Source organism: Pangasianodon hypophthalmus, chromosome 17 (genome assembly GCF_027358585.1).
Source record: "Pangasianodon hypophthalmus isolate fPanHyp1 chromosome 17, fPanHyp1.pri, whole genome shotgun sequence".
NCBI lineage: Eukaryota > Metazoa > Chordata > Actinopteri > Siluriformes > Pangasiidae > Pangasianodon > Pangasianodon hypophthalmus.
Genome location: NC_069726.1, coordinates 3392963 through 3410032, shown reverse-complemented (window position 1 = coordinate 3410032; position 17070 = coordinate 3392963). Strand labels below are relative to the sequence as shown.

The 17070-nt window shown below is 38.1% G+C and overlaps 1 protein-coding gene across 1 annotated transcript; it reads left to right on the top strand.

Moving 5' to 3' along the window:
• Positions 1–6508: 6508 nt before the first annotated feature.
• Positions 6509–7869, top strand: bhlha9 (basic helix-loop-helix family, member a9). The gene has a single exon (XM_026943797.3). It carries the CDS (start codon positions 6681–6683, stop codon positions 7518–7520), a length of 840 nt encoding a protein of 279 aa, XP_026799598.2. The 5' UTR covers positions 6509–6680; the 3' UTR covers positions 7521–7869.
• The last annotated feature ends 9201 nt before the right edge of the window (positions 7870–17070 follow it).

Here is a 17070-nt window from a genome sequence, read left to right as displayed (position 1 = left end):
ACACATCTCCTCAGTGATAAAACGCTAACATCTAGACAACAAGAAAATGACCGCAGGAGGAGAGAGTTACTAGCAGGTTGTGTTTTCTACAAACCCGGGTGTTTGCTTCACTCGGTCCTATGATCACGCTCCGTTCACAAAAAATAAAAAAATTAAAAATTGGCTCAGCCAATCAGATTTTAGAACCAAAACACTACATTTCGTAATGACAATTTTACGAAAAATGGCTATGATGAGTGGAAATTTCAGAAATGTAAAAAAAATAATAATAACAACTTGCGTTTATGAAATTCATGACATGAATTAGCATTAATCATGCCCACAAGCTTTTACCAGTTTATATGAAACCAACATATATAATTATATATAGATATTAATATATAGATAGAGATAGTTGATACTAAATGTGCTGTATGTAGTCAGTGTATTAGGGATGTGATTATCAGGATAAATGGAAATAAATCTTCTTAATGATGCACACAGACAGCAGCACAATAACATTATCGCAGCAATGCTTACTGTATTTGGCAAAGCACATTTTCAGCACGATTCTGATTCTGCAGTTATTTAAAAGGACAAAATGCAATGCAAAGTGATGTTTTGTTCATTGAAGTTAGAGCATGGTTTCATTACACACTATCAGCCATAGTTAAGCAAAGTACAATTTAAACATAAAAAATAAATATATTTATATAAAATAAATTTAAAAAAGCCAAATGATGCGACTCACTGAAGAGAGTCAGAATTCAAACAGCTGTGGTCTAAAAGGTACAAGCTGATTTCACTTACCAGAAAGGGTCATGTACACGTACTTTGAAAATGATACTTTTGCAATATATTTAAAATAGCCACAGGTCCCACAGATATATTTGAGACTCGGTGTGTCGATTCATAAAGTTACACTGCTCTGAATCAAGCACATGGACCAAATCTGTTCAATAGTGCACCACTAGAGGACACTTCATCTCCAAACATCATGCACTTCAAGAAAGCCAGGAGAACGCTTATGGTTACAAGCCAAATATACACAGATTATTCAATGCAATAACAGATCAAATTTCCCCATTATAAAACTTACTGGAGCCACATTCATTGATTATTGTCCTGAGTATTAAAAGTACAGCTTTGTGGGGCTTCAAATAATGGAAAATGAGAGTGTAGTTACATTGCTGACAATGGAGAAGATTAATACAAATTAAAATTAAGACTCTCTCTTAATATTCTCTTGAAGTTAAGAGGAAAAAAATGCAATTTGTGAACCACACACACTCCACGTTCCTGAAGACTTTCACGCATTGTTAAACAAGTTACAGCTTTACTTCTGACTGTTACAAAACTGACACTAGAGACTCTTTCCATGTTACGTTTTATGTTACATAAATGTCTCCGTGCAGAAAACTTCACCATATCAACGACTGCATGCATTTTTTTTAATCCATTTTGTGGAGGCTATGATACAGAATCATCACACCAATATTTCAAACTAAAATGAATCCTTTGAATAAAGGTATTTAGCAGCATGTAACGAGTCTCTACATTCCTCCTACAACCAAGAGCAAGTGTTGGACAAGTTATGACATTTTTGTAGCAGCTACTTCAAGCATGCAAGCAACTCACTGGGGCATAAATCAGCAAAGGGAAGTGATGGTTAATGGTATATGTTTGTACTGTACTGTACCGGCAGGCTTCTGTAATGTTAAGCCAGGACTTAGGCCAGGGTGAGCGGTGTTCAGAAGTGAATCAGTGGACTCTTGCTCGAGGGTATTCGCTGATGACAGACTCTCAACCAGACATTTTGTTTTTCCTCAATATGACAGCTTAGCATTGAGTTGTGGCTTCCACAGTAATATCCTTGATATCAGTCAGAGAGAAGTCACACACATTTCAAAGGTGAATAATCAAACGACTTACGTGTCATTTTTAGACGCTTCACATTTAAAGTTTCACACATTTTTCACATTGTAGTGTGCGTTGTTTTACTTCGTGATTTTCTCACCTGAAGCATTCACATGTAGGTTATAGGAAGGTAATGCAGTGCCCTCCTATTTGTATCTGCTTATTCCGAATAATGTTTTCATATTCGGTTTCATCCCTAGCAGGCAATGTGGTTTTACTGCACGTTTCACAAGTCACGTGTTTACTTGAGCTCACATGCAATTTCGTGGTATAACATGATGAAATGCACCTTGACATGTTTTTAACGTGATCAAATACTGCTCACATAATCACATGTGACATGTATGTTCAGTACATATGGCTTTATTCTCTGTGCTCTAACAGAATGTAGTGACGCAAACACTAAAAGTGAATCATTAGCCACAGAAACAACATCGATTAATTTTCATTGTGGAAAGAAATGTCCGTGATGAATGAAGATGTTTTCTGAAGCCCCTGTCATTGTGTTTATCAACACCTGTAAACAGCAGCAGTGCTGGTATTCGCTCTGCCCTTCGGTGCTGCGATTGACAGTCGATATCCTAACAACCATTAATAGCACACTGTCAGTGTGAAGCCCTTGGGCCGTTTCGCTTGTAAATTTCACATTTTATGAACCATTTACTTCCCTCATTGGCTGGTTGATGGGTTCGATGAGGTTTTACAGATTTAAGGCAACTTTTTTTGGCAGTCTAAGAATTTTTGTAATTCATCTCACTGAATGCATTTGCAATGTGACTGTCAATATGACACAGCTGCAGTCTGTGATGTATTTATTTAAAATGAATTCTGAGCAGAGCCAAGTATATGATGAGTGTATATTACATTGATAATAGCAAAAATATCAAACATTAAAAATATAAAAAGTCTATGCTTTTTCATGTGTTTTTCATGAACTGCATTTGGAGCTAAGATCCTGTACTTTACCAAAAAACTGTATCTTACCGCATCTTTCCAAGAAAAGAAATCAGCTGATGTTTTGATACGACCACTTGGAATCGCTTAATAACTTTAAATCACATAACAAAGCCTTTGTAAAGTAGTAAAGTAGTTACAGTAATTTTACAGTAATTGGACCCCCGGTGTGTTCAGGGTTGACTCATCCATCAGGGTTGCTCATCACTCTCTCTCTCTCCCTCGACCGGAGAGAGTGAGAGATGTGTTGTGTCTACTGACTCAGTCTGGGTGGTTCTGTTAAACTAGTCTGTGAAGTGGCAGGTATGTGTGTGTGTGTGTGTGTGTGTGTGTGTGTGCGCGCGCGTGAGAGAGAGAGAGAGACAAAATATTACGGCGTTACTGTATGTTGTGTCAGAAAACATGGGCGACATCCCACAGCTACTGAAACCAGTCTCCGGTGACACAGTGATAATTTTTTTATTCAGTTTACTCACAGTACCCAGGGATACAAAAAATTTCATTAAAAAAATAATCAAAAAATAAATAAATAAAAGTTCAAAGAGTCTTTATATCTCGAGCTCTAACATTCGTAAACAAGAGTCAATTGCTGATCAAATAAAAATTACCTCATTGTTAGGTTTTTTTTTTCTTCTTATTGGAAAAAATACCCAAGGCAATCCGTCTTTGGCAGGAGGATATGTTTTATTGAGGTGTGAAAATACCACTCGGAAAGCCAAAAACATACATTAACATACCTCCGCAAAAGCCAAGGTTAGCAACCGGACTCTACTTACTCATTATTCCAACTACCCCTTAGGAAACGCATATCTATAATGCTGGTCACAAACCTCTAATAACACACGAGTAACAACCACTCATTATGCGGGCCTGAGCTAGAGATTTACAAATCTCAGGAAAGTGTCGTTGGACAGGTTCCCCTCGTCATGAAAATGGTTATTCCTTCAAGGGCATCGCAGGACGCTCAGTAAAGGCCTTGATTTATTCTTGGCGGCTGATAATTACTAGTGTCTTGTCATCTGTCAGAAGGAACGGACTTGGATGGTCTGAGGCACAGATTTTGTGTTCTCAACGGGAGGCAATAAAATCTGACATGGGCCACTTATAAATCATCGGCTGGTCCAGGGGGATGGTCCGCGCTTTGGTGAGACAACTCAGTGCTTGAACCACTGATTAATACCAAATGATCTGCAGTACTATATTAACACAATGGCAAAAAGCTTCTGAAACCCCAATCTTGGGCAGTAAAGGTGTGTTTAAGTGCTGTCGCCGTCTGTTATTTTTGACTTTACACTAATTTTTGAAGCACAGTTGTTAGATAAAAAAGTTGCTTTATGAAATGCATCATTACAGATTATAACATAGAATAATCATGTGATTTTGGACACTTGACATAGGGCAAAGTAGGCTACAAAATGTAGGTGCTGCATGATTTGCTCAAAATGACACCAAATGTGGTGACGTGTCAAATTCAGGTCCAGAAAGTAAATGTGCAGTGAAACTGATAGCGCCAATGAAAAACACAACAAAAAAATTATTTTTTTTACAATAAGTAATGGGAAATTTGTTATTATATATTAACATCCCTTCCTAGGTCAATATTTTTATAAAATCTTTTTCCAACATGTATTAATGCACCTTTATACCACAACGCCGTTGAATTCTCAATTCTCATGGTTAGAAGGTAATTCATTTTTTTTTTTTTATAACAGCAGCTCTGACAGTCATGAAACTGCAAATCAGAGGTTTATATTACTGTGCTTGTTTAATACATTAACACTTCTATACTATCACCTCAATCACAGGGACTTGTACGGCAGGTGCTCCACATAGGCTAATAATAAACAGATTTTAACATGTGCTGTGATATAATCAATTATATGGTGAAGTTTTCTGAAAGGAGATGTTTATTTAACATTTATGGAAGGACCCACCAGTGCCAGCACTTCGTAACAGTCAGAGGTAAAGCTGTAACTAAGTTGTCTGCCACGGGATGCCATCATGCCATCAGGACTTTTAAAAAGTCTTATAAATAAAAATGAAAACAATTAATGCAAATATTAATGCATCCCACTGAGAGTGTATTGTCCTTTGCATCTCTGTCGCCATATTCCTGTCCATACCGAACTTGAATCTTACAGCACAAAACAAAACCAAGAATCCCTCTCAGCACTGTACACATAACCGCTAATGGGTGCTATTGCTAAGTAACAATGCATTTAACTGAAAAGGGCTGAAACGTTCACATCGTTAGCTCTTTAACGGCTGGCGTCACTCAGCCGCAGCAGCCACCATAAAAGAAGAGAAAAGGAAGAAAGCCATGTTCAGGCATGACCTCTCATTTGGTGTCAGGGCAATGGCCATGGCCTGTCCTAGCACTAACTATTGTCTGTTCCACTTGACTTATGAGAAACATGATCAGTAGTGTGCTCAGATTAAAAAAAGAAAAGAGAAAAAAACATGCAGTCTTGACAGTGAGCACTGAACTCGTATAACATATCTGATATAACGCCTCAGAGATGATGAAAACAGGATCAAACATGACACTGGTGGACTTAGACAGGGCATACGAGTGCATATAGCACACTTTGGCATTCAGAAAGAAAGAAGGAAAAGAAAAAATGTCCACATCAAAAGATCTGTCTTTTGACTACTGCACTGAGAATTTAGCTTGTTTTGACAAGCATCATTTTTTCTTTTTTTTCTTTTTTTTTTTTTAAGGAAACTACACAAACCATGGTGTAAAATGCCGGGTTGTTTGAGCAAGCAACTATTACATGTTATAATTGTAAAATATTTGCCCTCTTTTCCCCAGCTTTGAAGTCCAGGTCCTTATCTATTTTTGTCCTCAGGTGCTGTTGGGACTTGATTTATAGTAGCCTTACAAAGACACACAAATTACACAGTTCATAAAGCCCTGCACCACAAGAGCAAGGATCGCCACTCTGGAGACTCCTAATTGCATCTGTGGACAAATCCAAATAATGGGTACTAACCGTTTTCTTCCTCCTCTCACACGGTGTGAGAGGAAATACACAAAATACTGGTTATCTGATATACACAATTTGTCATAATGGGCCACAGACAAATTTAGATGGAGTTGATGGATCTGATGATTAATCACCACACCTTAAGAGAAGGAAAAAAAAAAAGCATTGAATCTCATTCAAAATTTCTCACGCTGAGGTTCCAGGGATTTTTAGAAATGCTTAAGGAAAGTTTTCTAACAGTTTTCTTCATATTTGATTTGCAAATGTGAGGCTAATTCAAAGTGACTGTGTTATGACTGAAGTATGACTGAAGGATGACAGTAAAGTAGCTCCAAGATCAAGATCGTCCCATCCAAGATTAAACTGCCAAGTTTGAGAGTGTGGACCTTTTATAATTTCGGTTAGAAAAAATCGTGTTGGTGGTGTTTCGAAGTATGTAATGTTAAACAGTTTGGAAATTAGTAAATGTAGATACAAAAAAATTAGTAAAGACACTTTGATTTTAGTCTGTGTCAAAGCCTTTCACTGAAAGGTTGAAAAAACAATGTTAAGGTCCAAAGTGAGCTTCAGAGGAAGGTGTGTCTGTTCAGCAAACTGATTTGCCCTGAGGGAACTCGTAAACACAGCGCACCATTCCTCATGGGTGACTGTACCATGTGACTCTAGGAGAAGGTGCTTTAAAAAGCAGCCAGACCCATCAGGAGGAAGCAAAGGTAATCATATGGTGTCTGGTGGCGCCAGCCAAGAGGCTCTGCACTGCACAGCAAACCGAAACTTTGGTACAAAACTCCACGGTGAACTGGAGAACCAAGACACATCTAGCAGTTCCAGATTTTGGCAATGAAAAGTCGCAGCAGCTTCACTGGCTCCGAGTTCTCAGAGGAGGAGTTGGAGCTCAGTCTGGAGGCTCAGGTAGATGATGACGCCGTTGACAGTGGCCGGAAACATTCCTACACTGACAGCGCAAGTCCCAGCAGCACCCTCAGTGAGGCAGAGGAGAGTCGACCGAAGAAACGCAGCAGGCCAGTGCGCTCCAAGGCCCGTAGGATGGCGGCCAATGTGAGGGAGAGGAAGCGAATTCTGGATTACAACCAGGCCTTCAATGCACTGCGTGTGGCACTCCATCATGACCTGAGTGGCAAACGCCTTTCCAAGATAGCCACGTTGCAGCGTGCCATCAACCGCATCTCAGCGTTATCCGTGTTTCTTAGCAATAACCCACCCAACGGAGCCAGCAAAGCCTGCAACCACCGGGAATGCCATGGACAACCTGGACAAGTGTCCCCGACCCATCTAGAGCCCCAGGGGTACATGTCCTGGGAACAACCACTGGCGCACCAGATGCAGATGCACAGACTGCCTTCAGAGCAGCAAGTTTACATGGACCATTTGAGACACGTGGGTTCTACCTGTCCGCTATCACCACACTATTCTTGCTACTCTCCCGATGTCCAGCTTTATGCGACAGGTGGATCCTGTGGCAGTCCTGCCAGTGACAACACCAGTCCCCCTCGGTATGGGCGAATGGGTGACGGGTTGGGCTTCCAGGCTGGGGTTTGGGGATCCTGTTCTCAGAGCTATGTGGACGGGCATAGTGAGGCAACTCAGACTCTACCTTTCTCTTGGCACATGGGCTATCTCCAGGAGACAGGTCCTCAACACTGCTATCCAATGTTATGACACATTTTCTGAGGGAACTGTGATAAAATGAGATGAGGACACTGTGTAGGTGAAATCTCTAAGTCATAACCTGATCTGAAGCTACGACACCGGACAATCACTTGTACAATGAATAAATTTTTCAAATGTTATTAGAATTGAGTTTAAAGCTAGTGCTTTATGAATGAATAGGTGAATTATGACCCAGTATGTCACATTGCTGGCCTTACAATCTAAAACCTCAAAAACACACATGGATGTAGAGGTAAATAAAAGTGTTATGAAATGTACCCATGCTGGAAAGGCTCAGGAATCACTGACTGTATGAAAAGGAAGATACTCACTGTTATTGTAAATATATTGATCTCTGCTTTCTAATAAAATCATACAAAATAAAGTGAACTGAGTTCATGCTTTGGTGTTATGATTATAAAAGTTTAAAATGTTTTAGGTTTAAGAAAACGTATAAAAATCTAATTCTTTTAATAATTTCTCAAGGGACGAAACCTCTCCATGACTATTTAACTGCAGCAAAAAAAATCCTATGCACATAGAAACCGCAATTCAAATTCAATCGAATGCAAATTCAAACTCATTTTTATCAATCTCAGTGCTTCTGCACGCACTCTTGTCTGGTCTGTTCATGCAAATATGTCTTTTCAAGACGGATTAAGGCACCAAACAGAACAGCAGTCCAACCTGCCGTCACTAGTTTGGTCTGTTGAGTCTGCTGGGGGACTCCCTCTCTCTGCGTGTTAATGAAAGCAAACAACGTTAATGTCAGACCATTAGCATTCGCCGACAGACAGATTTATGAACTCTCAGGAAGGAAGCAGGAAAATCCTCTGGTTGCCTGAGAAAACCCCTCTCCTGTATGCCATACAACACAGCCTGCTGGAGACCATATCCCAGAATGTTCTGAAAAACACCACGAGAAGACTTTCATGGGACCACAGGTGAAATTTCATATTCAGTTTAAAAAAAAAAAAAAAAAAAAAAAAAAAAAAGTTGGACCTGGTGTGAGGGGAGGAATTGATGAGTTGAGGTGTAGGAGGTACTGGCTTCTTTCTCATCGTTTTTTTTTTTCCCGGAGGTTACCATGAATCATGGAAGTCCCTGACTCATCCGAATCGTGCTGAGTGACAAATGAAGGTGACGACATGTCTTCTTTTCATGCCCACTATGGCTGACGGCCAGGACAGCCGTATAAATAATGCCGGCTGCTTGTTCCGCTCTATGAAATACTTTACGCCCATTAGTAAATTTTTGAAAAACATTTAACGGACATGAGTATGTTTAGCAACTGTCTGTGAGCGACTGAGAAATAAACAAAAACATACTTCACAACTTCCTCACAGCTCACAAACTAGCGTATAAACAGTTTGCTGATGGATATACGGCAACGACTTGGAAAAGGCTGCGATTGTTGTAATTTAGACTTTCTAATGCCGTGAGTCAGTAATAACGCTTACACATCAACCCCACAGCACACAACTCTGTCCGCCTGACACGCCTCCATTACGTCTTCCGTCTCCTGAGCTGGTAGAGATATACAAGCAAGAAAATGTGTGTCATGGGAACCCAAATGGTGAACAATGACTCATTTGGCTAATCCAGTTCACTGAATATAAAACGATGTGCATGAACAAGTTTACATTTTACATTTTATACAAATGTCAGGAGCAATATCACAGCCATTCCAAAGATTCCCATGGGGGAAGGATGGCTTTCATCTCTCCCCTGAACAACACTGATCAATCCATCCGCCTGTTAGATCATGTACAGAGAGTTCACCTGTCTGAAAAGAGGAGAAAAAAAAAAAAGCAGCAACTGCCTTTACGTGTGTCACAAGAAGTACGATTTAGCCGTCACCCTCCCAGTTTGGTTGCTATTGTGCCACAGAGGTCTGGTTTTTAAGTACCTATACTTACTACATTTCAAAAGAAAACTCTCTACTTTTCACTCGTTCTCTCTCCACTTTCACCCTAGTTCTTTATAATCATATAATCACCTCTAATATTTGTCAAATACTAGTCATTTGTGACTTTCTGGCATCAGACAGCTTCAAGGAGTTGATCTAAATTTCTAATAAAATTAAACTTTAACAGAAGTTACAGAGAGAATGAGACCTAATACACATCACTGTAAACTATCTGCTGCTATGTACACTTTGTATTGTTAGAGCTAGCGAACATTTGAGAGATTAGGAATAAAGCTGTTAGTTAGCCTCAGCTTATGTTTTCTAATATTCCTTGGAGAAAGAGGTGCTTATTTACCAGCAGTAACTAAAATCATTTAGCTGACAAAACGTGACTTTATCTTTCTTGTACTTCAAGGAAATGTAAGAGACTATATTTTCTACTTTAATCTTGAGTGAAGAATGTTAAGCTGTGCCTCAATGTTTACCACAAAATTAATTTAGATGAGTTGCACTTTTACTTAAGTAAAAAAAATGGGTAATTTACCACCTTTCAGGTAGTGAATAGGAATTGTCTATGTCTACACACTGGAAGACAAATCGAATAACAAGCGAATAAACATTCATGCTGTAATGTCTGTCCTGGGGATATTTTCTTGTGCATTGACTTTTGCAGGCAGTCAGTTCAGTGGGCTGCTCAGTCACACATAAATCAGCGCACAGCAGTGAAAATGGTGAATCCTCAGACCGAATGCAGTCAGTGGAAAAAGTAACACTGCGCTGCGTCATAGACAAGGTGTGAAATAAATGACATTTATAATGGGAAGGGTTACGATTAATCATAGCCAGTTCTGTTCACGCAAGGATGAATGGATGTAGAAGTGGAACGTCATGTAACCGCTCAAAGGTGCGTTATATAAACTATGAAACTTCGTGTTATTGCTATGCTAAATCGATTATTCAGTTGACTATTCAGATAAACTGATGTTTAGATACATGCACTGTGTTATTGTGTTCATACTCTCAAAGCAACTTATAAGTGTTGATTTACAAGATCTTTCCAAACAGTTACCACGAGACAATATTTCCAATTTTATGATATGCAACACAAAAAACCTTATTTAAACACTATATTTTGAACTACTTAAAGACAATCCAGTGCAAAAATACGAACCCCATGGTTTTATTGAAGAAAAAAGAAAAATGTATCTCTATTTCACAATATGTCTATAGGAAAAATATAATTAGATATATTAGACACATTATGCAAAGAAATTATTCCAAGAAGTTGAATATAAAACAGATATGGCAGAAAGACGGAGGTGTAAATATTATTATTGAAAAGAGATAAAGAAGATACAAAGAGCTTAGAGACAATTGCACATTGGACATACAAGTTATTTGACTATACATATGTATATATGTGTATATACAAGAGAAACTTTTAGATATCTTTATATACAACGCAGTTTCTTTTTTTACCTTTTTGTTACTTGTGATAATGCAGGAATATATGTAAATGAATAAATACTAATTGTATTGATGCTATAGAGGTTTTTTGTTCTGTGTCATGTGTGCGCATACTTTTGCACTTAACTGTACTAATGCTAATAGTAACATGAATGCTAACAAATACTGCAAAATGACATCAATATTTATCAACAACAAGAACAATAATAATTTATTTACTTAAAGAAGTAACTGCTATGAATACGCTTCCTTATTTTATATTGTATATATATATATATGTAACCATTCATCTACATCTGCAGATCGTCTTCATTTATAGAACTTTAAAATAAATGTATAGAATAAATTTGGGAAGAAATATTTGACCCCAGATTTCGTCCTTTCTCTCACTTCGAGCCACCAGGTGGTGACATGACACTGTAGTAAGGAGCGCCAGGCTCAGCCACGCTACACCAATCAGAGCTCATAAAGTGCATTTAACTGAACACTAGCATCATAAACCCATCATAAACACGGCGAGATGTGTCTCCCGGATGAAACTGACCAGTTTCAGGGTTATGTGAGTCAAGGAAAAGCAAGCCTGCTTTAAACCCACTGTACGTCTTGTGATCACATGACGACAGAATCTCAAATATCAGCTGCCCAACACAATATGGTCAAACATTTTTCAGACGTATTATAGTCTGAAAATAAATGTAGCACTCCTGATGGTGTGAAGGAGCTACTCCATTGTTCTTTTGGGTGTAGAGTTGATTGCATCTGTTGTTATCTGTATCTGTTTAGTGCTCCAGATAGCCGTATCTCTGTCTGTATTTTTATATAAACCAGGATCGGGAATGGCCCAAACTAGAAGAGGCTTTTTTTTGTTTGTTTATTGTTTGTTTCTTTGTAATTAAATAAGAACCCTACAACGAGGAAACTATGGAAAATGCTGGGGAAAAAAAAACCCTGATGTAGAAATGTCAGTGTCAGCATGGTGTATGAATTCTGCCTCTGACAGTTCCTTAGGCTCAGCTACATCACTCCACTTCATAATTGGTCTCTGGTTATTATTTGTGTTTGTATCTGCCCGTGATTATTTTTTAAATGAATTTACATGGTTTTATTTCCTGAAATATAAACAAACTAGTAGCCTAATTAAACCACCACAGCCCTGACCACACCGTTATTAATGATGAATCAATGCTGTAAATTCATTATAGAGCATGTACTATATCCATAGTATTAATGCAGGAAGCAAGATGTTTTTTTTGCCTATATCCATGATGTCCTTGATGTTTTCATTGTCCCCATTCCTTGGCTGATGTATAGCAGACTTTCAAGAGAATTGGTCTTGGGCTACTGTTTTTTCTGCTGCTCCTGTGGATGTGTACAAGTGACAAATTACCCTGTTCCTGGTGCGATATGGAACCCCCACTGTGCTCAGCTCTGCCATTAGTCGCCATCTCCTGCCTTCTCCAAGCAGCAGGAAGGTCATCATCCAGGCAGCAGCCTCACACATCAGCACTCAACATGTGGGAGGCTTGGCAGTGAATGTTTTCAATTATGTAACAGATTAGGGATCAAATCTTGATTGGGCACATCATAAATAAGGCAAATGCACTCACCATTATATATAGGCAACTCTATATATGATAAAGTTGACTCTTATTATTATTAGTGTTTATTATTAAGACATGCTCTCCAATGAATTTCCTTTGGCATTGTGTGTTTCTCTTTCATTTTTTCTGTGGCCTTCACTGAGAGTTGAACTCAGTTTTTACTCTCATGCAGGTGGGCACATGAGGTCAGATATGAAACTTGTGGGACAAAGAAAGCCCACGTTCATTAGAAGAGCATATAGGACATGGAGGTTTGCTCATGTAGAACTGCATGACACAATTACTGCATTCATTCAATCATCTTGTAGAGATGTAATCAAATACAAGTACATAATTTGGAATGAACAGATAACATGTTCTGAACAGATACAAATACAGATATACAGGAGGTGCACATTTATTTTGGTTTTTTGATTGCTAGTAATGTTCACAGTGCATCTGGTTGAGAATAGAGGTGTGCATCGGGACTCGGATCCTATTGGGACGCCAAAAAAGAAAAAAGAAAAAAAAACCCTTTGAGTAGGAGGTTTTTACTCTCATGCGGGTGTGCGAGTGGTCTGATATAAAGCTCAGAGAGAGAAAGAAACACCACAATCATTAACACAAATGTGCAATGGTGCAAGATGCATTTACAGTTCACACATTCATCCTCATTCTTAAATTAGTCTGTTTGGTTGTATATATTTTTGGAAAGAGAACCAACTAATTTTGTTGGGAAATATTGTGGGCAGGTACAAACAAATGACTGCGTGAGAGGGAGTAAAATAACAGTTCCATGCACATCTCTCACTGAGACCAATTATGAACTGGAGTAATGTAGCTGAAGAACTGTCAGAGCCAAAACTCATGCACCAAACTTTTTTCTACCTCAGTATAATAATAATAAAAAAAAACTTTCCAGTTTAGGTCACACCCACTTTGAGATTAAATCCAAATATGAACACAGACTGTGGAACTATATTACAGGACTTTATCAGTGTTGAAATTACTAATTCAGATATCAGAAACTAGAACTAAATAAATTCATTAGAAAACATTGTGGGCATAGATAACTGATGCACACTAAGATGGATGTCCAGTAAGCAATAAGAGTCCTTTACATCTTAAGAGAGTACACTCTTTTTCTGGTCAGTTCCTCTATACTTTGTTATTGAGAGCTTCTGAAGTACAGTCTCTCTCTTTCTCTCACTCTTGGCTTGCTTTCTCGTCTCTGCCTTTGCCTTTGTTTCCTCCCTGCTGTCTACCGAGGCAGCCTCGTCCAAAAAAAAAAAAAAAAAAAAAAAGACACACTAGGAGTAGGGATTATATTTGAAATGGCCACCACAATACTGTGGTATATATCATTTAACAGAGTACATCCTAGTGAGAACACACAACAGCTTGATGTCTGCACTTAATATACCTCTAGAGCAGAGTTCAGTTTGTGTGCCTGCATTTGTTAATGTGTTTACTTCTGAATTAGGACTAAACACTTCATTTCCATTAAATCTATCTCACTTGTCTGAGGACAATTTATGGGACAAAGCTATAAATATTTAATCATGGCCTCTGGCCAGAGTCATAAATATCATTTAGCACAATAAGCCTGTAATGCCTTGGTGACGTTAGGATTAATTTCTCGGTAGTACAATTGCTGAGAGATGTATCTGTGTGTGTGTGTGTGTGTGTGTGTGTCTCATGAATGTCTGGATTGATATAGGTCGTTAAAACCCCCAAAAATTTAATGTACAGTGCCTTGCATGCGTATTCACCGTACTTGAACTTCTCCACATTTTATAAAACATAGAAGTGAAATGATATGTCAAGATTTTACATAAAATAGCCCATATTATTAAAGTGGGGGGAAATCAATATATTTTGCATAATTACAAACAAATAAAGTAGTTTATCCAGTCTGTGGTAGCAGATCGCCATCAGAAGTCACTGAATGGAGTGTGGAAATTAAAGTGTCAAATAATCTCAATATAAATACACCTGTTCCTGGAAGAACACAGAGATTGTTAGAGAACAAACCTAAACAACCAGCATCATGAAGACCAAGGAGCTATCAAAATAAACCCAGAAAAGTATCAATCAGGGTTTGGTTATAATAAAAAATAAATAAATAAATAAATAAATTCAAAACATCTCATAGAGCGCCATTAAATCCATTATTAAAAAGTAGAATGAATATGCACAACAGCGGCTCTGTCTATGGGAAGCCGTTCACCTAAAGTCAGTGACCGGGTAAAGTGGACCACCATAGCCTGGACACTCCACAAAGTTGAGCTTCATGGAAGTGTGGCAAGAAGGAAGCTATAACTGAAAAAAAGCTGTATGAAATCCTGTACCTTGTGATGTAGCAAATGTGCAAAAAGGTTTTCTGGTCTGAGATTTTAGACTTGGCATAATGTATTACGTTTGGTGGAAACCAAACACTGCAGTTCAAGCTGAGAACACTATCCTTACTGCAAAGCATGGTGGTGGTAGCATATTGTGGGGATGCTTTTCATGAAGCTCTGAAAAGAAATTTGCTGTTCACCAGTGGTCTCCATCCAATCTGACAGAGCTTGAACAATTTTGTCAAGAAGAATGCTCAATAATATCAGGATCCAGATGTGAAAAGATGCTAAAGACATATAGATGGGTCCATAAGTATTTGGACATTGACAATTTTTGTAATTTTGCCTCTGTACTCCACCACAATGGATCTGAAATGACGCAATCAAGATGCGATTGAAGTGTAGACTTTCAGCATTAATTCAAAGGGTTTAACAAAAATATCGCATTAACCGATTAGGAATTACAGCCATTTTTTTTTCCACAGGCTCAAAAGTAATTAGGCAAACTAAGAATTATAAATTTTAGGATTATTTTTCATAATTGGATGCAAATCCTTTGCAGTCAATGACTGCCTGAAATCTGGTACCCATGGACATCACCAAATGCTGAGTTTCCTCCCTGGAGATGCTTTGCCAGGCCTTTGCTGCAGCCGCCTTCTGTTGCTGCTTGTTTGTGGGTCTTTCTGCCTTTAGTTTTGTCTTCAGTAAGTGAAAAGTATGCTCAATTGGGTTGAGGTCAGTGAGTGACTTGGCAATTTAGGAACATTCCATTTGTCTGCCTTAAGAAGCTCTTGGGTTGCTTTCGCGGTATGCTTTGTGTCATCGTCCATCTGTACCATGACGTGCCGTCCTATCAGTTTTGCAGCAATTGACTGAATCTGAGCAGAAAGTATAGCTATATACAATTCAGAATTCATCCGGCTAAATTAGGCAAAATTACAAAAATTGTCACCATCCAAATATTTATGGACCTGACTATATATCAGAAGACTTGCAGCTGTAATCATAGCCAAAGGTGGTTCTACCATATACGACCCCTGGGTCAATACAGAGCCAGACAGCTTCACTATGTGCAATGTAATAAAAGGAAAAAAAGTTAACACACTGTTTTGGATTTCTGAGTTGAAAATAAATGTCTAAGTGTCAGATATAATTTCTTTTTCCATGTATAAATGCTTTATCTTTGTGACGGACGCATTTTAGGGAAGTTCTCCTATGGAAAGAAGGCTAATACGGTGTGTGTTGAATATTACAGTATATCACAGAAACAAATATACGTGCATACATAATGACTCACATTCATCACTTTCCACCCAGGTGGATGGCGATGAATATTCAGAGAACATTACAGCCCCAAATTCTCTCTCATCAGGGAAAGATGGAATTGCGGTCCTGAATGTCTCGAAAAACTGCTACGCCCCATTCATCAACGTTAATTTACATGAAGACGTACAAGTTCGGGGTCATGATTGTTGTGCTTGCATCCATAACAGCATGACACGAAATCTATTGGCCATCAAAGCACAGCGGCACAGAGGCATAAATTAGAGTTATTAGGATGCACGGACTGCTTCATACCGAGGACAATGTACACTGTAAAGTATTAAATATGCATGCTATATTCCACATGTTAATATTATGTATGTTAAATCCTTAGCTTTAAGCAATAATAATAATTATTATTATAATTATATAAAATTATACAGAAACAATAATATATTCTTATAATAACATAAAATATATTATTATATTATAATAACAATTTTTATTGATAATAATATACATTAATGAACAATAAACAATGCAGAACTCATTTCCAAACTCATATATTAATGGAGGAGAACAGAGAATGAATTGTGTGTACTGTGTACAGTTAGATTTAAATATTTATTTCTTTAGCTCAGCAGGAAAAAGCTCAGTTAGCTTGGGAAATTATATAAAGAGGGAAAAGTCGATAAATTGCTCTGGAAAACCCATTCTTCACGGACAAGAAAATAAATCTTACCACGACAGCCGTCAAGGTCCTCAATATACAGAAGAAAAAAAAACTAAAGCTCACTTTAACCAGGTATTTACCCAGCTAGTCTACTTATGTAATAGCATTATTAATGTGCCATTGTGACATTAAATATATACAGTCTATGCCATCTCAAAATGTGATTCGTTAACCTTAAAATGAAATACACTGTCATTTCGCACTGTATCCACTCAGCAATTATTTGATGCCTAGAAAGTAGGCTTTTCAAACGTCTTCATTTGTC